A 26,686-nucleotide genomic window follows, 5' to 3' on the forward strand; every position below is an offset into this window, starting at 1 on the left:
TTGGGAATGTTTGCATTAATCGTACCTGCTGAACATCCCTCATCTAAAAACCCAAAATCTGGAAAGGGACACACTCAACCTGCCTACAGTAGTGATGGCTGCAGTCCCTGGAACAATTTAAAGGAGGCCCAGCAGGTTGTACCTTTGCCAACTCACACATTTGTGTATATCTGGGTTCTTTACATTCTTGAACTAAAACAGTGTGTTACAAGAGACAATGTAGAAGCAGACAGGAGCGTCCGGCTGTCGTGTATTAAATCAGCAGAGAGCTTTGCAAAGCTGAACACCGTTGCCCTTCAATTTTTGTTGTGGCTTGGAAAGACTTGTTTATGTACTTTTCTATCTTCAACGAATTGATACATATTTTTAAATTGTTTCGATTTCTAAGTGGTGAATGCCAATAGAAACGATGCACATAAACAGAAGCTCCTTGAAGTCCTCCTCAAATTGTGAGAAGGTTGAAGATCCAAGATATTAACCCGCTTGAGAACCAAACTCCGAGACATAGCTACACGGATGCCTAAGCAGCAGGGTGGCGGGGCGTGAATGGAAGGATGGCCAAAACTGAAAGGGGCTTTGTGTGTAGTCCGTCAAGAGTATGAAAATGTAACATGTATTTATTTACTAGGCACTGAGCAGTGTGCCAGAGAGTGCGCTGTCAGGGAAAGGGGACTTGACTGCAAAGATTACAATTGCTTCAGACGATTTACTTGCTACATCTTGGGGGGGGGGGGGGGGAGGGAGGATTTAACCTGTGAGTCTCATTTTCCTATCTAAAGATAATATTTATCCCACAAGGTTGTTAGGGATTAAAAGGAGATAGCCCGGTTCACAGCTCTCCACGAGTAAGTGACAAGGTGCTTGTAAAGGCCGCCGATCAATCTAACAGGGCAGATAAGGCTTCCGTAGGCAGACACTTTAAAAACCCAAGGCGGATGGTCTGAGGAGCCCGTTTCACCACCGAAGTATTCAGAGGCATTGGGAGGTTCTCGGGCATCCACACTTGTTTGGGAAGAGGTTTAGCGAAATCCAGAAGTGCCGGACGAGCCCCCTTCTCATTTCTCCGCCTCCAAGGTCAGCGGCTGCGGAGAACCCGGGGTAGCGGCGCCCCCAGCCCCCCAGCCACCAGATGTCAAACCGCCCTCCGCGGCTCCGGTGCCCGACCCGAGGGGCGAGCTCCGCACTCGGCTCCCTCAGCTCCTCCCGGGGGCGTCCGAACCAGAGTTCCCCAGCCCGCGTCCTCACAGACCCAACCGCGAGCCCCCGCCGCTCTCCCCCAGCGGACCCCTTCTTAAAAGCAAGACGTCTCAAGTTCTCGGCCTCTGACCGTTCACTGTTTTTCCCCTCTACACCCCCATCTCCCTGACCCTCTTAAGTCATCCGTAACCCCTCAGCCCACAGGGCCGCCTTCCCGTGGGATTCCGACTGCGGCCTCCCTCCCCGCGCACCACCGCCACCGCTCCGGAGTCCACCGGCCGCGTTCGCGCGCTCGCGCATCGATTGGCGCTGCCTGGCTCCTCGGGCTCCAGGCGCCGGAGACTGGGAAAGTCTAACGGCGCGCGGGGCGGGAACCCGAGCAGGCGGGCCAGGGGATTGCCGAGCGCACAGATGAGCGCGAGGGCCGGCTGGGGCTCCCGGTGGCGGGTGGAGGCGCCGGCGCTCCTGGGCGGCGCGAGGCCGCGGCCCCCGACTCGGCCCTCCGCTCGCCTCGCGCCGCCGGGCGCGCCGCCTGCCCCTGCCCCGGTGCCCGGGCTGGCCCCAGGCCCGCGCCGGGGCCGTCGCGCCGCCGCCGGGGCTGAGGGAAGCGGGAGGCAGCGCGGGCGGCGGCGGCGGCCCCTCCCCTCCCCCTGCCGCCTCCCGCCGCCGCCGCGGAGAGCGCAGGGAGCAGCCGGGGGCTCGGCGGCGTCTGGCCCGTGCTCCTCCTCCTCCGTCTCCTCCTCGCTCCCTCCATCGGCCGTGGGGATGGCCCGTCGCTGGGGCACAGAAGAGTCTCCGCGGTGGAGGTCGGCGTTGCTCCTGCTCTGCCTCGCTGGGATGTGCGGTAAGTGGCTACGTCCCTCCTCCCCCCCCACCCCGCCAGCCCCTAGCCCCGCTGACCGAACAAAGCTGGGGCGACCGTCCCCTCTCCCGGGCCCCCCAAGGCCTCCGGGACGGTGTGGGGGGCTGGGGTTTCCGCGAGAGATTCGGGGAGGGGGCGGTGTGGAGCGGGGTGGGGAGCCGACCCTGGCCGCCGGCGGGACAAAGAGCCGGCAAGGGGCTGGATGCGGCGGGCGGGCTGTCCCTGCACCCAGATGCTTCGAGCGCACCGGTCCACCTCCAGACCCGCGGGGCGCTGAAGCCGGCCTGGGGTCCGGACTGGGGGCGTCGGAGGAACGAGGGGGTAGCGGGCGCACCTCAGTCCTGGGCTTGGAGGGCCCCAGCACTCCCAACCCCGCTTCTCTATTCACACACACACAGAGCTGCGTGACTGTATGGGGAACAAGGGGAGGTCACCCCCAGCTACCCGGGACAGGACTGCCACCCCCGCCCCTCCGGCTTCTCTCAGCTCTGGAAGTTCTCTGCACTCTGCCACCACGCGGGTGCCCCCACCCCGGTCTCCCTGCCCCCCAGCTCCCTGCAAGCGCACCCCAGCACCACAGCGTTCTGCCTGGGGCCAGCATTCTATGTGCATCCTGGGCTTGCAGGATCCTGTCCTTTCCACGGGAGCAGCACGCAGGAGAAGGCCTGGAAATAGTTTCCAGATCCATCTTGGTCTCTTCTCTTGGGGCGCGCATGTCTGCCTGGACTCCTGGTTCAGCTGCCAGTTCCAATTCATCCATCGTCGCCCGCTCCTGTCGTCCCCGTTGCTGGCCCTCTTGCAGTCTGTGATCAGATTAAAGATAGTTCTTTCAGGTTCCCAGAGGGCTGGAGACTTCTGCTGGAGTCCTGAGCGCGACGCTGCTCTCTGGGTCAGACCGAGCACACAGTGGGATCTGTTGGTCGCGCATCCATTGCCCAAGAGATGTGAATTGCATCTCTAGGTTAAACGCGTGGAATAGGTGTTTCTGAGAACAAAGTTAACCCTTTCTGTATGGAGTGTTGCTTAGATTTTGCCAGCAGCGACTAATTAGCATTCTTTGGTGGGTCATACTTCTGAGGAACTCTGAGTCATTTGCCACAAACACTGATCGTCTAGTGGTGATGGGGCTTCAGCCAACGTGTCATTCGGGAGCAATTACCTCTTTTGAATGCATTTATCTGTGAAACTAAACGTGATGGTAGCTGGTAAAACCCAAGAAGCTACAGTAAGTGAAGAAGTTAGTGAATTTAAGTCATATGTGCCAACAGCCGAGAGGTTGTGGCTCAGCTTGTGTTGCTCCCTTACCTGATCACTGTGTTGTTATTTTTTGGGGGGGTGAAGGAAGTGGTTTGATTCACTCTTGATGTGGTCATTGCCAATAGTGTGCCGTTGTGTAACCAGGAAATTCAGTTGTGACTTTTGATTGTTAGTTGCATCAAGTGGCTGTGGTCCCATCTTGCCTGATGACTTGTGGGTTTGGGTCTTCAACCAGAGAGCAATAAGCCATTGTATTGTTTCTCCTATCCTGAAGTTTGGGGATGGTTTTGCTCTAGGCTTGATGCAATGACCCAGGAGAGAGAAGAAAGTAAAAGGTAGCTTTAGAATCTAGAGGGGTTAGGGATTGCCAGCTTTGTCTGCCACTGTTAACCAGAAATACATTTCTGTGGTGTGCAGTTAGAAACAGGCAAATAGTTGGGCATTTGTGTTTTCATTAATGCTTCTGTGGTCAGTAAAGCATGTTGTTGCCTGTAGGTGTAAGAGGCTGTGAACCCAGTGATTGGTTTTGGTGCATTCTTTAGTGTTTGTATGCAAAGTCACTTTCTTGTAGGTATTTATCATTTTGGAATTTGTTCAGCAAGAAACTTAAAATGCAAAGACTGAAATTCCTTTTTCTGACAGTGTGAACTCAGATTATAAGACTATCTGTTGATTATGCCAAAGGTTGATTTATCAAGCTACAACAAGGAGGTGGTGAGCCAAGCCGAACAGTACACTGTTATCAATAGCAGAGAGTGAAAGAACCATTCAGCCTGCAGGCGGGGAGATGCTCCTGATGGGTGCATGTTGTCCTCCTCAGTCCTCCTGGCAGTGTTTGTGTGAGGGAGGCAGCTGTAACAATGGTGGTGGTAGTGGGGTGCTAGCATAGCAAGAGTGGGATTTGAGTAGCTTGAATATATAGTGTTTGCGATCTGTAGATACACCCTGAGACATAAACATCTCTGAATCTCTTAGAACAGATTCAGAACTGTCAATAAGTGCTTTTTTTTCAAGTGGCTTTAAAAATAATAGGAAAACACTGTTGAAACAACTGTATAGAGTAACTCTGAACGAAGACCCAATGAAGAAATACAGGTCTAATGGCCAGCATTCATGGAATTCCAGTGATTCTGTACAAAGTTACTGTTACCTATTAACTGTGGCGTTAAATGGCTCCAGTTGTGCCTGAGTCTGTGAAACATTCTGTATGTCTTTTGAGAAAAAAATTGAGTGTTTATATTCTCCATATGGCCATTTTTTAGTGGACTCTGTTGTGCGGTCACACATTATTCTAAGTTCTGTTTTATACATCAGACTTCCAGGTTTCTTTTTTAAATGTCAAAGTCTTACTTAAAAACTCTAATTTGTGGAATTAAAATACACTTAATATTTTCCAGAAGTGGTTGTTCAAAGATCAACAAATATCTCTCAGGGGCCTGTGGCATCTTAGCTGCACTGACTGTGCCTACCAAGCAGGAGGAAGTAAAAGGGTGACCTCTGCCTTTAGGAGTTTGAAGGGATGAGAACATTAACAGCTGCAGGTGTGAGGCGTGCTACACGTTATCCTAGACCCACAAGGAGGTGAAAAAATGCATCTTCATTTCTCACAAGGGAGTGTTGAGACTGCTGCCTTCTGGTCAGGAGAAACTGTTAGTCTTGCCTGCCTCCAAAGCCAAGAGTAGGTGATTGAAGCGTTTTTGTTGCTTTTTCCTTTTGGCTTCCATTTGTCTCTCAGATCAGTGTTTTCTAATTGTACATACATCTATCCTTAAAGTACATTTGGCATTGCTTTCAGGAGATACCTGAAAAATAAAACAAAGTTCATGAAATGATACCCCTGCTAACCTCAGATCCATTCTCTTCTATTTATTCTCTCTCCCTCTCACCTTTCCTTTCTTCCTTTGCTGATCTGGATTCAGATTAATTGTGGCCCACTAATAGATCACAGTTCTTTGAAAAACATTGCCCTGGATGAAGCCAAAAATGTTACCTGAGAATGTTGATTGTGTTGGTATATCGTTTTACAGTTACCCTCACAAGTGCACATGGTTGGGTTACTTGCTGCCAGGACACTGAGTAGCAGCAGTAAGAATTGTTCCTGGTAGGTACCACCTGACCTGTGAAAAAAATGTATTTTTAAGTTGAAACTTGGCTTATTGCAACCAAGAGTCTTTACTGTGCACAGTACTGTTCTAGATGTTGTAAGCATAAAATACTCTTTTTTTTTACTCTTGCACTTTATATTTAATGGATAGATCTTTTCCCATGAATTTTTATGGAACAATCAACAGTACTTTGTAAATTTCCACTTTGATATACTAGGAGTTCCAGTTTTAGAAAGGTTGTAGAAATAACTGGAGCATGAAGAAAGAAAATCCAAACCAGCATCATTTACTCCTAAAAAAATCAAACTTAATTACATGAAATAGGTTGAATAAAACTGAATTAGTTGCTGAACATAAACCCTTCCTTAGGTTGACAATCTAAGTTGTATCTGAATCCTGAGGAGAATATGAAGTTAATAGGTGGTGGTTGGGCAGAGGTTTTTAAAAGACTGCTTTCACTTGGGTAGCTATATTCCAGAAGGTGGACAAGTAGAAGCAGATTTGAATGATAAATGGTAAATAATTCAATGGGTTCCTGGAAAATAAAATCTCTTTAAAAAAGCATAATAGGGAGATTAGGCAAACATTAAGAGTTGCCATTAGTGGTTAGGAAATGTAAAGCTTATCAAGAAACTAGAGGAACAAGGAGACCTTTTTTGGACTTTTTATATTTTACACTTATTATATGTAAAATGAAAAGAATGGATATAAAAGGACATCAGGTATATTAAATATGTGAATTTACATAGATTTAAATAAATAGAAAATAGCTTGATTTCAAAATTGTAGAATGTCAGCCGTTTAGAATCCAGTTCTTGTTTCCTGATAGATTAGTGAAGGCTGTTCTAAGTGTAGGAACTGTGGCGCTGATGGTGGCTGAGCACATTAAGCCACTGGGTACCTGCATCTCAGAGACCTTGGGATTTGTTCCTCTCTCCCTTTCCATCTAGCTTCCTGCTAATGCACCTGAGGGGTAACAGATGATAACCCAAGTGTTTGAGTTTCTGCCACCTGTGTGAGAGGAGACTGTGGAGTTCTTGGTTGCTGGCTTCTGCCTGGCCCAGCACTACCAGGATGTGTGGGCATTTGGTGAATGAACCAGCATATGGAGAATTCCTCTCTCCCTCCCTTCCTTTCAAATAAATAAAAATTTAAATGTGAACTATGTTTGGGAATTGCAGTTAAATTGGTAAACTCAAGTTTTTAGGTTGTTTTTTCTTCTATTTCTCCTTTTCTTTTCACTGCCCCTAAAGATGCACTTTTTTGTTGTTGTTCCTGTTTGCTAAGATTTTGAATTAGACCCTGTTAATTCAGGTTACTCATCTGCTAGTTCTGGGGCATGCCATGTAAGTCCTTTTGTTTTAAGTAGGTGTGAACTGTGCATTATTTCACAATAGAACTAGTTTAGAGAATTCTCATTGTCCATCCTCAAGGAGAGAGGGGAACTAAGTAATGATTGGCAAATGCATTTTATAGCATTTGTTAAATTATGGGGTTTTTTTGGTCATTTTTCATTGCCAGTTAATCTTTAATAGGTCTCATTTAGCAATTCTATAAATATTTATTTATTTTACAGAAGAGAACATTGAAGCTGAGAGAAGTGAATTATTTAAGATCAAACCATTAGGAAGTAGTAGAGATTACAGCCAAATGCTCTTTTCAGTCATTAATTTATTCAAGAATCAGATTTTGAGGGCTTAATTATGTGTGGTAAGGGATTAGGTACAACAGCCTAATAGTCTCTGTCCTCTTGAAACTTTCAGTCTAGCCACTAAGTTGTAACAAGTGCTCTATCAGAAACAAAGAAAGGGCAGAGATAGTGAATAACAGTCACAATGTAACTAGAAGACTTCCTTGTTAGGGAACATTTTAAGACCTAACAGATAGGAAACATGTTACCAATTGTGAGGAAAGCTTTACCTGTGGGAACACTGGATGAGAAAATCAGGAGAGAAATGATGTGAGAGTGTGTGCAGAAGAATAAATAAAATCTGTAGCTGGAGCCCAGCTTAGTGCTTTTCAAGGAAAACAGTGAGATAGAGTGATAGGCTGGGGCTGAGGGCTTTAAAACCAAAGAGTTTTAGTTTGTGTTTTAAGTAAACTTATGTAATGAGTTTAAGTAATGTACTGTTGATCTATGTGTTGAAACAGCCAATTTCTGTACTTTTCACTACTGTGTAAGGTATTACTATGAGATAGTAGAAATGGAGTGTTTGTTCAGAAGAGATTTTGGCTGTAATCTATTTGAAAGACACTGGAGTGCCCGGCGGCTTGGCCTAGCAGCTAAAGTCCTCGCCTTGAAAGCCCCGGGATCCCATATGGACGCCGGTTCTAATCCCGGCAGCTCCACTTCCCATCCAGCTCCCTGCTTGTGGCCTGGGAAAGCAGTCGAGGACGGCCCAATGCATTGGGACCCTGCACCCGCGTGGGAAACCCGAAGAGGTTCCTGGTTCCCGGCATTGGATCGGCGCGTACCGGCCCGTTGCGGCTCACTTGGGGAGTGAATCATCGGATGGAAGATCTTCCTCTCTGTCTCTCCTCCTCTCTGTATATCTGGCTTTCCAATAATAATTAAAAAAAAAAAAAAAAAGACACTGGAGTGTGGACCAAGATATAATAATGAAGATGGAAGAGTGTGGGTCACCTTTTTGCTAGAAGAGAATATTGCTGTAGACAGAGGAAAGAGGAACGTATCAATGCAATAAATGATAACTTTCTTACTGTTACCTCTGGTAAAGAAGTAAAATTATTTTACACTGATTTCAGCATTGAATGAAACTAACTTGATAGATACATTTCAGATTTTGAGAAATGAAAAATGGTGCTAATCTTTGAAAATTAGGATTGAATGAATCATAGTAGACTGTTTAGTGGTTTAAATTTACTTTTCAAACATGAAGAAGCTAGTGAGTCTTAAGTATGACTGAATGTCATTCATAGTAAAAGTATTATTTAGGTCTAAAAACCCTGTCTTGGAGAAAACAGAAGATGAATCTTTGTGTTTGATCTATTCAGATTCTTGGAATTATTAGCCATTCTAATGACACTAAAACTATTTGCTAGTTGTTTGAATACAGAGTGCATTTGTTTAAAAATGGCATTATTCTCAAAATAATTGTGAAGTAGATTTTTGTTGTCGTTGTTAAAAGCAGTTGAAGCTTCGAGAGTAGTGATTTTGACTAAGATTTGTATCTCTACTGCTATTCTCAAGTAGAGGCCTGGTTTTGGTTAACATTGTAATAGCCTTCACTTACTGTTGGCTCTAGTCTTGCTGTGGTTTGATCAGATCACATAGCAGCAGCAGCCAGAATGACTTTAAAGTATGAATCTGATTATGTAACTTTCTTACTTAAAACCCAGTAGGAGTTCCCTGTTCTTACAATCTAAATGTGAATCAGAGCCTTCCTGAACTCCTCTTAACTTTCTGCCTTGTCTCTTGTCCTTTCCCTTAACTGCTGCTCTTCCCTGTGCCGCACACTGTGCTAGTAGTGCCTTACAAATGTTGTTTCTCCTGCCTGCTGGACTGAACACATACTGCTCCCTCTGCTGTTTTTGATCTTCCTTCCTCTACAACTTCCTTTACTAGGCTAACTCCTGCTTGTCTTTCAGCTTTCCTTTAGATACTAGCTGCCTTCCTGTGTCCTCAAAGCACAGTGCCATCTTAACAGTGTCTCAGAAATATGCCGTGACTCTTAAATGTCAGCCATGTATGGGCTTTAAATGTTCTAGTAGCTATGCATAATAACCTTTGTGACTATAATGGAGTAACTGACCCAATTACCTTTAGAGACAAGGTTGTTTAGTTCAGTTGGAAGGGTCATGTTCAAGTTCTGGCTATCACATTTGTCTGGACTCTGAGTGGTGAATGGCTGTGGTGGAGTATGTGCTGAAATTGTGAATAGATGTTATATTATTTTGAAAAATGCTTTTTCTGCGTCTCCTAATGTCATATTATTTTCTTTTTTGAACTGTTAATACTTATAGAAACGGTTTGATTGGATTTCCAAATATTTAGTCTTTCATTCTCAGAATAAACCAAGTTTTTGTAGTTAATACATTGAATTTCAGCTTTCTGAAGTATATAGTTCTGTTATTTTAAACATATTGACAGTGTTGTGTAATCATTACTACTATTTAATTCCGGAATATTTTCTGGAATATTCTCATGGAGCATTTTATGTTTGGCTTTTTGAATCTAACCAGATAGTGTGTGCAGTTTATCCATTTTTTAAATATGAGTGAAAACATTTCTTTTTTTAGCCAAAAAATTACCATTGTCTATATAGGCTAAAATTTATTAATTCATTAATTGATAGACATTTAAAGTTTCTGCTTTTTGACAGTTGTGAATAATGCTGCTATTAATATTTGAATACTATTTTTGTGTATGTAGTTTCAATAATTTGTGCTTTATATATCTATCTATATGTATATATGAGTGGAATTGCTAATTCATGTGCCAACTGTATGTTTACCTTTATGAGAAAACCACCAAATTGTTTCCATGTGCTGCATTGTTTTACATCCTACTAGAATGTGTGAAAGTTCTATTTTCTCCACCACTTGCCATCCTAGTGGTTGTTAAATGTTACTTCAATGTAGACTTATTTTTATTATTTACGTATTGTATTTTTGATGGCAGGCAAGGAGACAGAGACAGAAATATGCCATCTGCTAGTTTGCTCCTCCACTGCCTGCAGCAATTGGTGGTACAGCTAGGATCCAGGAGCTTAATCTGGGTCTCCAACAGAGGTGATTGGGGGCTGATCATTTGAGCCGTCATCTGCTGCCTCCCCAGGTGTGAATTATAAGGAAGGTGGACTTGGGAATGGGTCCTGGACTTGGCACCCAGCACTCTATGGGGAATACACAGTCTTTGTAGCTTTGTTAGAGTTTTTGAGGTCAGGATGCGTGAATCCTCCAATTCTTTGTTTACAAGGTTACTTTGTTCTATATTCCTTGAGTGTTAGGATCAGTTTGTCAGTTTCTGGAGATAGGGGAAGATACAGCTGCGATTTGACAGAGAATGCACTGAGCCGGTAGGGCAATTTGGTGAGGGATGTTTGAAGTGTAGCAGCAGAGATACAGACTGGGGGCAATGTGGAATTATGGCTCACAGGTGACTGTGCCGCTCACTGTTACAATACATTTCATTCTTTTCTAAAAAAATATTTTAAAATTTTTTATTATTTGAGAAACAGGAAGAGACGCTTTTACTACTATCTCTACCCAAATGCCCATACTGGCTAGGCGAGACCAAACCCAGGAGCCAAGAATTGACAATCCAGGTCCTGCACTTTGGTGACTGGGATGCCCTATTGGAATCAGCATTAGCAGTAGGCTGAGCCCGGACCTAGACTAAGTGTGGTGGTATGGGATGTTAGGCATTGTAAGTGGGGCTCTTGACTTCCATGTTGAATGCCTACTTCTGTGTTTCTTTTTTTTTCGTACTGTTGTAAATTTAATTTTATTTTGGTATTCAAATTGTCATTGTTAGAACATAGGAATACATTTTTTTCTTATTTTTGTGAGCTTTCTGAACCTGTTTATTAGCTCTAATAGTTTTTTTTTTTAATTCCTTAGGATTTTTATATACAAGATCTTAGCATGCTTGCAAACAAAGGCAGTTCTTCTGATCTGGATGGATATTTTTTCCTCTTGAATAATTGCTTTCACTTAAAACTCCAGTAAAGTTGATAAAAATGGCAAGAGTAGAAATCTTTATTTATAATCACTTTTTAAATAATTGTATTTAAGCATTGTATTATAGTCGAAGTTGGGAGGATAAGTGGGAACTTAACAGTGTTTTATCCATAATTGAAATTTCACATATTAGCACAAAGGAAAAAAGGTGTTAGAATGCCTAAAAAAATTCCAATAAAAATTTGCAACTCCATTCTGTATTTTGATTATTTATAGATCCTCTCCTCCACTGCCCTCACTGTTTTATTTATTTGGGGAGCAGGGATCCTGTGTCATCTTTCTTGAAATCTTTAATCAGGTTGAATTTTACTTTCCTGGAGCATATTCTTGACCCATATTCTCCCCTCCCTACCCAACCCCCAAGAATATATGAGCTGTATAAATTCTTAGGTAAATATACTGAAAATGTCTCTATTTTTCCCTCACACTTAGAGTGGTATGACTGGATATAGAATTTTAGGTTGCAAAATTTTTTTTTCAGAATTCTGCATGTGTTACTTTATCAGCTTGAACTTTCATGTTGCGATTTTTGTTCTTGCAATTTTCTTTTTATAGTTAGAGTTTTTAGTTTTCACCAATTGGATCTGTAATATGTATCTCTAATCATTATTACTGTTTGGTGTTTGATGCGCCATTTTATCCTTAAATACTGCTATTTCCTAAAACACATGTATGCATGCATGACTACATATGTCTGTGAATGCATATTCTCATACATACATTGTGGAAGTGCATGCATACACACATATACACAGTTGTTTAAATGTCCTTTTATCCTTCTAATTCTTTTGTCTAGACTACCTAATCTGACTTTGTTTTTGTCTCCTAGACTTTTATATCCTTCTTTTCTGTTCTGTAATTGACTTCTAAATTGTGTTTTGTCTACACTGTCTATTTCCAGGTATTTTTCTTCATTAGTGGCAGTTTGGTATTTCAAATTAGCTATTGGTCCTTTGAAAATGCACATTAACAATTAATTTTAGAGTCATGTGAATCCAGAACCTCTGAAGCTACTTGGTAAACTCTAGATCTTTGGAGTTCAAGGTGCTCTTCTGGAAGCACTTGGGAGCTTGTTAGAAGGGCTGAGTCTCAGGCCCTGCCCCAGTTGCTGAATAGGACTTTTCCTTAACAACATCCCAGATGCTTTGTTTCATATTTGAGCAACTCTGGTTAGAAACCTGCTTCTGTAGACTAGTGTATGATTTAGAAGTATGTTTATTGTTTTTCTCTTACTTTGCCTCTTTTAGAAATGTAATTGTGTCTAGAGTGTCATGAAGAGTACTTTTTAGGAAATCGTGCCTTGCTCACTAACATTGTAAAATACAAATATTTTGAAATAGTTACAGTATGGTGTAGTATTTGAATACCAAGTTACACTATATGTAGCATCAGGAAGCAAGGAGAAACTGATATAATAAACTCATTCTCTGAATACCAAACACCTACATAGAAGTTACTATGGGCCAGGGTGTGTTCCCGGGTGTCTGTCAGTCCCTGGGTCTGCTATAGCGGCAGACTGTGAACTAGATGGCTTATAGCACATTTTATTTTTATGGGATGGAGGCTGAGAAGTCTAAGATTGAGGAACTGGCAGCTTTGCTGTGGGGTGAGGGCCCACTTTCTGAGTCATAGGTAGTGCCTTCTAGCTGTGTCCTTCCATGGCAGAATGGACTGGCTAGCTCTCTGGTGTCTCATTTGTAAGGTTATTTAACGTTATTCATGATAACAGAGCTGTCATGAGCCAATCCCCTCATGAGAAGGTGCCTATTCACATGTTCACTTTAGGGGTAAGGATTTAAAATGTGCATTTTAGGGATTCAGATCTTATGACTGTGTGTGTGTGTGTGTGTGTGTGTGTGTGTGTGTGTGTGTGTGTTTGCGCACGTGTGTGTGTAGTGTAGAAACATTTATTTACAGCAGTGCTATCAGACTAAATAATGTTAATACTTCCACTTTATAAATAACAAAATTGCACCAGAATCTCATAATTGGTAGAAGGCAGAACAAGTATTTAAACATATATATATATATATAGCATGGCTATGAATTTGCAATTTTAACCATTTTATACAATATATTATACTAGTTCTTTGCAGTTTCGCTTAGAGATCTGCCTGTACTCACTGCAGCTCATGAGCAAGCTGATTAATCCCTGATACATTGACTCAGTTCATTGCTAGAATTCATGTGCATGTGGAATTGCTGATAGATGAATCAAAGATGCTAGATCATAAATGTTTTCTGAATTAATTTTGGTTTGCTATTAATTGAGATTTCTAAATGGTAAGGTGCTGAGTTACTATATAATACGCTGCCTACTTGAAAGTCTGTTGTTAGGCTGTTAAATAATTTATGTCAATATTTTATTACATCAGGTGATAATTTCCTTCCTCAGTCTGTGAACAAAGATAATTTTACAGGCACCATAATCAAATGACTAATATAAGTAGAAACAACAATTAATTTCAAAGGCAGTCAAGAAATGCAGATAAATGCCACCTATCATTTTAGTAAATATGTAAAAATAAAACTGTTCTATCAGATGTTAAATTTTTAATAGAGACATTAAAATAGCAATTAGAGCACAAGAAAATGAGCATCAATACTAGATTAGTAGAAATGGTGAACTTTTGTTGATAGATTTATTTGTATTATTTGACAAATCTTGGCCATCTTCACATAATTTTTAATAAATGAATGATGAACATTAGATATTTAATTTTTACAGTTTTGTTCGCAGTTATGTATATTGTAATAATTTCATTGATTCAGTCATAGAAGTAGAATTGTTGGGTCAAAGTGTGGAGTATTTTCAAAGGTTTCAATAAAAGCGCTAAATTTTTGTTGAATGCTCACCATGTAGTAGTTATTGCTTTTGTGTTTTATCTATATTCATTTGATTTGTTTTCAAAATGGGGATGAGTATTTAACCCAGTAGTTAAGATGCTGCTTGGGATGTTCATATCCCATATTGAGTACCAAAGTTCAAATCCAGTGACCGTAATGATGAACTTTGCATATCATTCCTCACTGAAACAGGATCCAGGTTGGGGCAGAAAATATAAAAGATGAGCCTGAAAATTCTGTTGTAACAGAAAACAAGGAAGCTACAGCAATAGTTCATTCTAGAAAGACATGGTCAATATAAGGGGATGTGCATTAGTCAAGGATGCGAGAACTTGAGCATCAAAATGGAGTTGCCTAAAATGGAGTAACTATTTGGTGCAGTGGTTGAGACAAGGTCGGACCCCTGAGTACCTTGGTTCAAGTCCCAGCTTCCTTCCGGATTCCAGCTTACTGCTAATGTGTACCATGGGAGGGGAGGCCGCAGGTGGTGGCTTAAGTAATTGGGTTCTTGCCAGGTATACCATGTGGAGATCGAGATTGAGTAACCAGCTTCTGGGCAGTTGAAGTGAGTCAGTAAGTGGACAATATCTTTGGATTTCTCTCTCTCAAGTAGAGTAGTGAAGACTTGGTGGAAATGCACTAAATATGTAAAATATTCCTTGGTTCACAGAGGGAGTCTTGTAATTAAAACACACACACACACACACACACTCCTGTGTGTGCACATACTACAAGTACATATCCAGTAAAACAACAGCTAATTACTGGGTATCACTGGGAACAAATAGGGTACTAATTTCATTCTCTGAAAATAAGCAATGATAACGAACTAAGCATTAGCTTCCCTTTTTCTGTATGAATTCTTTTTCAAGATGAGTAAATAGCATTATTTTTTTGTGGGAAAGTTCTTTGAATAATTTGAGTCAATGAATGTGAGGAAAATGATAGGGTTAGAATATCATTTTTGCCTGCACCCCCATGAAATAATTTATTCAGCTATAATCCTCAGTGATTGGTTTAGCTGTAATCCTCAGTGAATGGAACCATCACACATGTGGTCATGTGTAAATTTCTTGATGGAGGAGATAGGCTTCCCAAATCTGAGACAAGAAGAGCAGGATATATATAGATGGTCTGATGCATGCAAGATGTATGGCACAAACTATTCAATAATATTGCACCTATATGAAATCAAAGTTTTCTGGCATGAGTTGGCAAATTATGACCTTTCAGTCAAATCCAGTGTATTGCCTACTTTATTATTACTATTTTAAATAACATTTGATTGAAACACAGCCGTCTTATTTTGTTTACACATTATCTGTGGTTCCTTTTGTGCTTCAATGACCATGTGGAGTAGCAAGGGTCATATGACCCAAACCTATTTCCTAATACTATTTCCTTCTTCTATAGAAAAAAGTTTGCCAACCCCTGAAGTAGATGAATAAAGTTAAATGAGTCCAAAGGAAGTCACATCATAGAATAGAAGCCTTGTTTTAGGACAGCTGATCTGATTGTGTAGCAACGTGGTGGTATGGCAAATGAGAGTTATCACCATAGGTTAAAGGGAGGGCTTGAACACATTAACCAAATGAAATGTTTAACTTCTTTAAGTGAGGAAATCGAAAAGACATTTACAAGACAATCAAGAACTCATGATTATGAGTTAAAGTAATAGCATTATAGATAGATAGAGAATGTGTTTTTAAAGATGTATGTTAAAGTAAATGGAGGTAAAATTATATGTGGCATTTATTTTTAATGAATTTAAAGAAAAGTGTAGCAAAAGCAGTCAGAGTTGAACTTTCATAATTAAGACTTAGATGCTTTCTATTAAGTCCTTGCTGTCTTATGTTAACTGTAGTACATTTTAGTATTGCCTATGTTTTGCTTATGACAGTGACTAACAACACAATCTATATGTTTTAAAATTTTTCTAATCCCTTGGTTTGTTTGTTGATATGAGCACACCCTTGGATTCCTTCCATTCATTGCATCTTGGCATCATTAACAGGGGCATCTGTCAAGGAAGAATCCATATGTTCTTGTCTTGGTGGAGAAGACCCTGGTGTTTCAGCACTTGATTTAACTCCTGGGTAGCTTTGATGTTTAGTCCTGTCAATTTAATTGCTGCATCTCAATTTCCTAGACCTTAGGAAAGGAATGTCAGTTACCCTTGCGGTTATTTAAGATGAAAATATATAAATTATGAAAGTGTTTCATAAGTGATAAAATTAATAGCCAAAATTTGGCCTGCTTATATTTTGGAAGGTACTGTGAAGAAATTAAATGTGTTATCTTTATCATAAGTCAAACTTGAAGTTTATATATTCTGTTTCTTGGTTATGTCACCTTGAGCAAGTCATTCACTGTGGGTGGTTGTGTTTCTAAAGTTTTGTTCTCTTTGTAAGCACGGCAATGCCTATTTCAAATATTTAAGAAAGTAATTTAAAAAACCTATGAAAATGCATAATATACCAATAGATATATTTCAGTTGCTTTAATATTTTTCTGCCCTTTATTTGGACAAACATAGCCTGGATAACAGAGGTAGATATATTTATGTTGGAATAATTTAAAACGTTTATGTGAAAAAGGATAGTCTTCAATTTTGCATATGCTACTTATATAGCATCATGCCAAGTTGACAGGAAAAGCTGCAAAACTGCGATTTTAAGGTTTTTATGAGTAAGTAGATAATTATGTAGTGAGTTGCAGTAGCATAAAGCTATGTATTCACTGAGAAAGAAAGAATTCTTTACATAAGGTTATTATATTCATAGGCTTAATCTACTCAAATCCCAGAATTGGCAAAGATCAGAAATGGTGAAAATATGTTTCCAACTTGTAGCATGCCCTTCTCCAACAAACTGCTAAGGCTGATGCAGAGCAGAGGGCCTCACAGCCTAAAGCTGTAAGCACAAGAGCTTGGAGTCATTATTTATCAAATCTTTTGCATTTTGAAAGAAGGGCAGTGATGAGACTCAGTAATGTAAAGCCTATGCTCAAAGTGAATACTTGGGTCTAAACTATCTCCCCTCGTGCCTGTCTACCTGTGTTCACTAAGGAAAGAATGACTATCTCCCTCAAATACATTTCTGTCTTTTTTCCTAGTTTATACTCCTGACAAGTTGCATAACATGAAGTCAGATTGTTAATTACACAAATTCCTCATGTCTTATTTCAAAATCTATTAACTTTGATGCATTAAATCAGTAGATATTTACTGAGATCTCACTATGTCAGAAACTCGGGATTATTCCTGTAAAATTGTGAAATAGCCAGGAGGGAGAAAGTCAAAATAAACAAACAAAACCAACAACAACAGCAAAAAACCCACCAACCAACAACAATGACAACAACCAACAACAATGACAACCAACCAACAACAATGACAACAAAAACCTGAAGAAGAAAAGAAATGAGAGAAGTAGAAAGAAAGTTGGCAAGGGAGTGCAACTTTGTTTAACCTTAAGGCACTCAGAATTTGGTGTGGTGGGACAGGCAGTGTGACCTTGACTCAAAAGGTGATGAGAACTTTGATGGTCATAGTTCACTACTAATGCTGTGTACTGTGGGAACATCAAGGAGAACCTCTAAGTTACCTCCATCTCTGGATTGAGATGGGTTTCTTGGGTTGGGTTACAACAGAGTAACTGGTGGTAGTGTACTTGACTGTGTCAGGCAGAGAGAACATTTAACAGTACCGATGTCAGAATTGTGTGTGTGTGTGTGGTAGAAGACGGGAAGGGGTAGCTTAAGTGAACATAAAGAGACAGATAAAAGCCAGATTATCATGGGCCTTAGAGGCTGTTGTGCTAGGTATTGAACCACTTACAGTTTTATGAAATGAATATCAGATGAGCTTTTGAAAAAGATCTCGTAGTGTTGCAGTGCATGAGATAATTCATGAGAAAGGAAGGCAAAGTATCAGAGGACTACAAAAGCAGGAGCAAACTTGAAAGATAATCTACTTATTCATACATTCATACTTATTCATAATTATCTAATAATTAGGCACCAATCTGGGCTTCTGTCCTTGTAGAACTTGCATTCAGTGTGACAGAGAATTACCAGGGACATGAAATAAGGATATGGCAAGAGGGTTGGAAAGAAATGAAAAAGAATGAAGAGAACTTATGTACTTCCAGGGAAGAATGGTGAAGAAGAAATACAGAATGACTTCTGGTTTCTGCTTGGACAGCTATGAGGTAATCATTCATCAAGGTGATAAGGAACATCGGAGGAGCAGACTGAAGGTGGATAAAAGGAGCTCAGTCTTGCACATAATGAGTTTTGAGACACTGAAGTAATGGTAGGCAAAACCATATCATAGCAGTTAAAGCCCCATCTTTAGGATAGAAATAATAATAGCTGCTCCTTCATAGAGTAGTTTTGAAGGTTAAATGTACTGAGGCATAGAAATTGCTTAAGCCACCGTCTGACATAGTATAGCATGTTAGCTTCTCTTAGTTATTTAAGATTATGGGTTCTGAGCTAGATAACAGTGCCCTTTAAAACTAATGTGGAGTTGAGCAAAAATACTTCTTTAGAAAGTTTCAGTTTCTCTGCATATAAAATGAATATTTTGTAGGGATACTGTAAAAATTAGTAAATATGAGAAGCATCTACTGCAATGACTGATGCGAGATAAATACTCATTGGGTTCTGAGAGTCAAAAAGTTATACTTCTGAAAGGGTGCAGCACAGGGGTAGATGTTTGAGAGGTATTCATTTGGTGGAGCTGAGTCTTTCACTACATGAATTGAAAAGAGTTTCTAGAAAGACAAAGGGTATTGTGGCTGAAGATGTCTCAATAGTTGGCAAGGGATATAACTTACTACGAGTATTGGTTGGCTGGGTTGTTTGGAGTCTTGAAGAGAGTAAGCAAAGGCTGATACAGTCTTCAAAGGAATTGGAGATAGAGTTGAATAAAGCTTTATTAAGAGATTATACAGCAGTACTAAGCATCCAGATTAATCAAAACCATAACACTGTTCCTTAGAGATACACGATTGTCTTCAGCTTCTGGAAATGGGATTTATAGCTGATTTGGAGGAAATGTAGGTAAGTCAAAGGTAAACTTTGCAACATGAGCTTCAGAAATTTGCTAGGTATATTTTAAAAAAAGCTGGGCCTGGCATGGTAGCCTAGTGGCTAAAATCCTTGCCTTGCTCCCCCAGGATCCCATATGGGTGCCAGTTGGTATCCTGGCTGCTCCATTCCTCATCCAGCTCCATGCTTGTGACCTGGGAAAGCAGTCAAGGGTGGCCCAACGCCTTGGGAGCCTGCACCTGCATGGGAGACCCAGAAGAAGATCCTGGCTCCTGACTTTGGATCGACTTAGCACTGACCGTTGTTGCTACTTGGGGAGTGAACCAGTAGATGGAAGCTCTTTCTCTTCATCTCTCCTTCTCTTTAAATCTGACTTTCCAATAAAGACAAATCTTAAAAAAAAAAAAAAAAAGCTAAACTGAGGATTCAGGAATATAAGGAAGTTCCTTTGTTGAGTGTACATCCTTTTCAAAAACATTGGCTGAGAAAGAAAGACTATGGTAGGAAAGTGGAAGATTTTTGTTTTAATAGCTGAGAAGCACATTGATAAATATCTGAGACAGAGGAGCCAGGAGAGAGGAGCGGTGTGAAGGTGAAGCGGAGAGTTGCTAGTGGCTGCAGCCAGGACCCAGGGCGACAGCACTGCCTTCCTCGGCGGATGCTCAGGTGGACTTACACTTTGTCTGACAGTGGATCTTTACCGTTCATTCACAACTCCGTGTTCTCTAGTCAGAGCTACTGCTAAAAGTAGAATCAGCGAATTATTCTCTCATCTTCTGTAATTAAATAAAGCTAGGGAAAAGCCAGGATGTTTGATGCAAACTAAAGAGTGCATGATAGTCAGGAAAATGCAGATCTACAATGTAAAAGATTTTTTAGAATTTCTTATAAATCTTGTTGAAAGTATGCTTTAAGGGGCAGGCTTTTGGCTAGAAGTTGAAGCCCCGTGTCCTGTGTCAGAGTCTCCAGGTTCCATACCTGTGTATAGCTCCCGGTTCCAGCCTCTGGCTGTGCGGACTCTGGAAGCAGTGAGAAGGCTGTAGTCACTGGGTTCCTGCCGTCTCTATGGTAGGCCTGGGTTCGTTTCCAGCTCACACCTTCAGTTTGAGAAGTGAAACAGAAGATGAGGACTCTGTCGAATAAATGCATTTTTAAATTACACCTTAAAATCCTAGGTTGATATCTAAATTTTGCATTCCTCATATATTGAAGAATTTTATTAAAGCTGTTTTCTTTTTACTGTAATATACATCAAAATAATTTTTCTTTGTTACTGCATAACAAAACTATATTTGCGTTAATCTGTGCATGAACATTATAGTATCATTAGTGATATAAGCAAGACTAGCCATATCATATTCTTCTCATCATCTAATGTCATGTATGAGAACATTTTAAAGTGATTTGCTACTCTGAGATAATATTTAATATTTACTATATTAGTAATATAAATAATATAATAAAATTAAACCATTTTAACAATATTAAGAAAAAATTTGACCAATGGTCATGTTTTTATTGTGTTATGAAGAAAATGAAACTGTGGTGCTGCAGAATTTATTGTATTTTTCCAGATAGTAGTGTTTCAGTACATATATTGCATTCATATGAATTATAAAAGCCATATATACTATAAAAAGTGGCCTATTAGACACATGTATCAAGACCAAAAACCAAGCGTTCCTGCCTTTGTTTCTTCCATCTTGGAAGAGGTTAGTAAGCAGTGTTATAAAATTAATGTCTTTTCTCATATATTTTTCCAAATTTCAGGTTATTTTTATTTTGTTATATTTTTCTTTATGTAATGAGATACCTTGGGGAAAGGGCTTAAGTCTTTTTTTTTTTTTTTAACATCATCTGACAGACTTTAAGGTTTCACCTCAGCACGGAATCGGTCTTGTGTAACTTGGCTGTGTTATGTTTAGTAGTGTAGTTTTTTTAATGAAAAACTAAACAGACTCACAGAATATAAGAGGGACCATATGGGTGACACAAATGAATAAAGAAAGTCTGGTATCAGTGTCTGAAAGACAGCAGGAAATAGTAGACATTGGACACCTGCAATCTTGTATGTTTCCTTTAAAAAGAGCCTAGCCACTAATGAGCTCAGTAGGCATAAATCACACATATATAAATGTAGACAGTAACAATTTTTCCCAAAGGAAACCAAAAAATTCAAATATTTCAAAATAAAAGCCTTTTTTTTTTTTTTTTAAAGAAGAGATTTATTTATTTTTATTTAAAAAGGCTGATATACAGAGAGGAGGAGAAACAGGGAAAGATCTTCTGTCCAATGGTTCACTCCCCAAGCAGCCACAATGCCTGAAGCTGAGCCAGTCCGAAGCCAGGAGCCCGGAGCTTCTTCCGGGTCTCCTACACAGGTGCAGGGTCCCAAGGCTTTGGGCAGTCCTGGACTGAGGCCACAAGCAAGAAGCTGGAAGGGAAGCGGGGAGCCTGGGATTAGAATCGTTGCCCATATGGGATCCCAGTTTGTTCAAGGTGAGGACTTTAGCCACTAGACGATCGCGCTGGGCGCTTAGATAAAAGCTTTCAGCTTGTTAGATGTATTTGACCTATTTGAAAGGCAATGCGACAGGGTGGGGTGGGGTCACAGCTCTAGTGAGCACAAGAATGTAAAAGCACTGGTTCTCTTTCTACTGGTGCTTTTTCCAAATTGCCACATGGCTGGAGCTAGTGCAGATCAAAGCCAGAGGCTGAAACCCCAGCTGTACTCTCAAGGGTGAAAAGGGCCCAGATACCTGGGCCCTCTTCCACTGCTTGCCCAGTCATATTAGTAGGGAGCCAGATCAGAGGCAGAGCAGACAGGACTTCAACCACCTCCCCCAGCAAACCTTCAGTTTTTAAATTTTGGAATGTGGTAAATCTGGATTTGAGTCCACCTCTGCCAGTTACTAACTGAAAAACTTGGGCTAGTTATGAAATTCTAGGTCTTTTTCTTCATCTATAACATGGTAATAGGTAACAGTATCTGTTACAACTTTAGGAGTAAGATTTAATCTCACCACTTCAGTACAATGAATGATGCTTGTTAAACTAATTTTCATCTGGCTGGCTTTAGTAGTGTGGGGAGGGAGTTGACTGCAAAAGCAAACCAGAACGCTGGGCCTGGTGCGGTAACCTAGTGGCTAAAGTCCTCACCTTGAATGCAGCGGGAACCCATACGGGCGCCAGTTCTAATCCCAGTGGCCCGCTTCCCATCCAGCTTCCCATCCAGCTTCCCATCCAGCTCCCTGCTTGTAGCCTGGGAAAGCAGTGGAGGAAGGCCCAAAGCTTTGGGACTCTGTGCACGTGTGGGAGGAGCTGAAGAGGCTTCTGGCTCCTGGCTTCAGATCAGCATAGCTCCAGCCGTTGCAGCCGCTTAGGGAATGAATCATTGAACAAAAGATCATCCTCTCTGTCTCACCTCCTGTCTGTATATCTGATAAAAGTAAGTAAATCTTAAAAAAAAAAAAAAGGAAACCAGAAAGCTTTGTATTGCAGTTGCGGTTCCAGGATTATGTCTACCTTCGTTACAACTCTTCAAACTGTACCTTTTATTTATTTTAATTAATTTATGTATCTTATGATACAGTTCCATAGGCTCAGGGATTTCCTCCCCGTTTGATTCTCCCCACAGATTTCCCCTATATTATTACAATAGTTTAGTCCTTCAAAAACAGTCATAAATCCATGATTCTGCTATTTAAGTGTATCTTGACATTGTAGGTATAGACAGTGGCAGAAAGTGCAGCATCTTATAGTCAAGAATACTAATGGTTCTTTTACATGTAAATTATTCCTCAACAAAGCTATTTTTTCAAAAGTTAGCATCCCTTTTTTTTCTGCCTTTCAGTTTGATTAACTATTAATAAAACCTGGTAACAAACGTTTTTATCACTAAGATTTTCTTGCTTTCCCTTCCCAGTGCTAATCAGTTTCCACAGTGTGAAAGGTTTTGACCTGTCGTGCCTGTCTGCTGCACTGAGGGACCAGATTCAGTGCTTTCTGAATCATCTCGAGTAAAGCAGATCATCAGCCACTCTCCAGAAACGATGTGATGTAATCAGCAAGCTAATTGTGGCCAAAGCACAAACAAAAGGGAAATAAATTGGTCTCCCTCTAAATTAATTAATCAGCAAATGTGAGTGTGTGTACATTGTTTCAAAGAATAGTGTCAAGAAAATGAAAGTTACATTATAAAATGGGGGGTAAGTACATGCAAATCACATCCGGTCGTAATCCACAATGTGTAAAGAACTGGCAGTTGAAAAGCAACAAAAGGACACTCCAATTAATGAAAAATGAGCAAATTTGAATGGTTAGTTTGCCTAGCAAATGGCCTATAACATGTGAAAAGAATCTTAGCATCACTTTGATTGGCCAATACAAGCCAAGACTGTAGTGGCATACCAATTTGTACTGCTGTAGGATGGCTAAAACAAAAAAGTAGACAATAGCAGAAGTTGTTCAGGGTGTGGTGAAATTGAATCCTCACTGCTGGTGGGACCTGTAAAATAGTACAGCTATGTGGAAATAAGATTGGTATTTCTTCAGAAAGGTGAATTTATGACACCACCTGCAAGTTCCATTCTGTGTGTTTATTCTTAAGTGAAAATATGTTTCCACGCAGAAACATAGACACATATTTATAGCAACATTATTCATAAGATGCGGACATTATTCAAATGTCTTGCAACTGAGGGCAAATTTTTTTTATTGTGATGAAAATGTTCAGTTGGAATATTTATATAACTTCTTGATTACACTAAAAGGTTCAGGCTGTATAAAGGTTGTTTTGTTTTTTTTTTTTTAATTTTTATTGGAAAGTCAGATATACACAGAGGAGAAGAGACAGAGAGGAAGATCTTCCTTCCGTTGATTCACTCCCCAAGCGTCCCCAGTGGCCAGGCTGAGCCAGTCTGAAGCCAGGAGCCTGGAGCTGCATCCAGGTCTCACACAGGTGCAGAGTCCCAAAGCTTTGGGCCATCTCGACTGCTTTCCCAGGCCACAAGCAGGGAGCTGGATGGGAGGAGGGGCTGCCAGAATTAGAACTGGCACCCATATAGGATCCCAGCACATGCAAGACTGGGACTTTAGCCACTAGGCTATTGTGCTGCACCTTCAGACTTTTTATATTAAAATGCTGAGATTTATTATGTGTGAAGTATGTATCAATGGAAGAAACATTGATTTATAATATAATTTCTTTAGCTTATTTATATGTGAGATTCTGCCCTCTAACCTTCCTTCCCCCAATCATTCATTCTCCAAATACTCTCCAAAAGCTTGTAAAGAACCAAGACCAAACTAGGAGCCAGGAATGCAGTCAAAGTGTCCCTTTAACCATCCATCCATACTGCCTCCTAAGATCTGCATTGACAGAAAATTGAAGTCAGGAAGGAGCTGGAGCTAGCATTCAAACCCTGGACACTCCAAGGTGAGGCACAGACATCCTAACCACTGGGACAAATGCTAGAGCCAACATTCAGATCCCAGACACCCCCAAGTGAGGCACAGGCATCATAAGCCCCACTCCCATTGCCTGCTCTTCTTCCATTCTGGAATTCTTAACGTCTTCAAGCCTGCTTATTTATTCTGTGAACCACAGGAGTCATGTGTATGAAACATTGAGCTCAGATAATCTTAAAAATGCCTTTTATAATTTATGTCATGAGATCTCTCAGTGATCCAAGCTAATTTTAGAACAAAAAAATTTACATATGCATAAACAAATCTTCTCATATTCTCTAAGGGATATGATTTATCCTTTGAATGATAAGAGCTTGTGTTACTCATTTAGTGTTTGAATAATACTTCATTGTCACCATATTCTTACTTCCAAGACAGTTCAGACATAGAGTCTTGCTAATGCAATGCTACATGTCATGTAAACATATAGAAGTATTGAACTTCCAAATGTTTGTTGAGGATGTGGTTTAAAAATTAGAATGTGTCTTTCTATTAAAAGTAATGATTTCTATTAAGTCACAGTTAGATTCAGGCCAGTTCATACGGCTCCACAATGGATGGCTGCATTTAAGAAGCAACAGAAATACTACTGTGCCAATAATCAAATAAATCAGAAAAACACAGTCTTGTTTTCCAGGGATTCCTTGGCTCCTTTGGCTTGGAATAACTCATAGTTATTAATAACTCGTAATAACTCATTTATTAGATATTAGTGCTTTTCCCCAGAAAGGTGTACTGAATTCTTCATAGGTTTTCAGGGGGGTCACAGACATCCTGGTACAGCCAGACCTGGGAAAGGCATGTTTGAACCACCTCAGTAACATACCATGGGCTGGGTGACTTGGGAACAGTTTATTTTCTGTCTAATCTCAAGGCTTAGAGTCCAAGATTTAGGTACCTCTTCCTGGCCTGTAGTGTCCCCCTCGCTTAAGTGTCTTCACGTGACAACTTCTACACTTGTAGGAAGAGATCTCTGTTGTCTCCTCCTCTTATGAGGACATCAGTCTTAGATGAGTGACTGCTGTGCTCCCCTCCAAGAACTTCACTTAATCTTTCATAACAGAGATCCAAGAGACCCAGTGTTCAATGCTAGTTTTGAGAAATGAGAAAATGACCTGATGTGTAACTGAGGCAAAATGAGCACTGCTGTATCAAGCTTGCCTTTCTAGTGGAGTTTTTCAGAATGGAATTTGCTGAGTACATCTCCATAGTATGACTTAAAATGTCCCTCTGACTGTCTTTCCTGTAAATTGCTGATTGGAGTCAGAATTAACACTGTTCAATAGTGCCACTAACTGTATAAGCTATTTTAAGTTTAGAGAGTTGAAACATAAAATTGTTGCAGAGGTGTACTAGCCTCTTTAACTGATCAAGAGCCATAGTAATGGCTACTCTAACGGACAGTGCCGTTATAGAATGTTGCTGTCATTCTAGAAAATTGTTCTGGACCGTGCTACTTTAGGTAAAGGCTTGATCAGATTTCATTTTCCTTCTCTGTGTGTGCTCTTCCGTTGGCAGCCACATGATTCATTGATAGTTGGCCTCTCTGTCTCTCTCCTGGTGTTAGTTGTTGTTGGCCTATGCTTTCAGTTCACAAAATGATGCAAACTGCTGACCATTTGGATTTCTAGCGTTTTTTCAGGCTAGCGTGATTAACCGAAGGGTTGTGGCTGAGTTAAAATTTAATTGGACCCTGTTGTTTCTTGGAAAATTTGATAAATGAAGATACAGGGTGCAAACGGTTTATTATTATTGTTGTTGTTGTTATTTTATAGAGAGGATAGAAGAACAATGTTGTAATAAAGGAGAAGAAGAATTTAAAGTGGAAAAGTCTGCAACTAGATTATATAGGATGTGAATGCAAGGAAGGACTTGCATTTTATTTGGAAGAAAAAAATAGCTGCAGTAGTTTTGGTTTCCTGTCATCCAATAATCCCTTTCCTCTTTTTGACAATGTCCTTATAAGCTTCAGAAGAATCAATTCAATACTTCAGGCATGTGCCAGTCATCGTATTCCATTAATTTTCCTTGATGGTAGGCATGTGACCACGGCTGTTCTAAGCAGGATGAATTTCAAAGCATTTGGTTTCAAATTATGGGAAACAAATATTCTGTTTTCCTCTGAATGCTATGCCTGAATCTTTTGTAATCATTGTTTTAGGTTGGAAAGAAAGCTAGTACGCAATAGCCA

The 26,686-nt window shown here is 40.6% G+C and overlaps 1 protein-coding gene across 1 annotated transcript in view; it reads left to right on the top strand.

Moving 5' to 3' along the window:
- Window positions 1–1,605: 1,605 nt before the first annotated feature.
- Window positions 1,606–26,686, top strand: part of LRP12 (LDL receptor related protein 12) — a 69,659-nt gene continuing 44,578 nt past the window's right edge. The window contains exon 1 of the mRNA XM_004580670.3: window positions 1,606–2,041. Within this exon, the coding sequence (XP_004580727.2) occupies window positions 1,609–2,041 (433 nt within the window). The 5' untranslated portion in view covers window positions 1,606–1,608. The remainder of the gene's footprint in view (window positions 2,042–26,686) is intronic.

The sequence above is a fragment of the Ochotona princeps genome, chromosome 9, assembly GCF_030435755.1.
Source record: "Ochotona princeps isolate mOchPri1 chromosome 9, mOchPri1.hap1, whole genome shotgun sequence".
Taxonomy (NCBI): Eukaryota; Metazoa; Chordata; class Mammalia; order Lagomorpha; family Ochotonidae; genus Ochotona; species Ochotona princeps.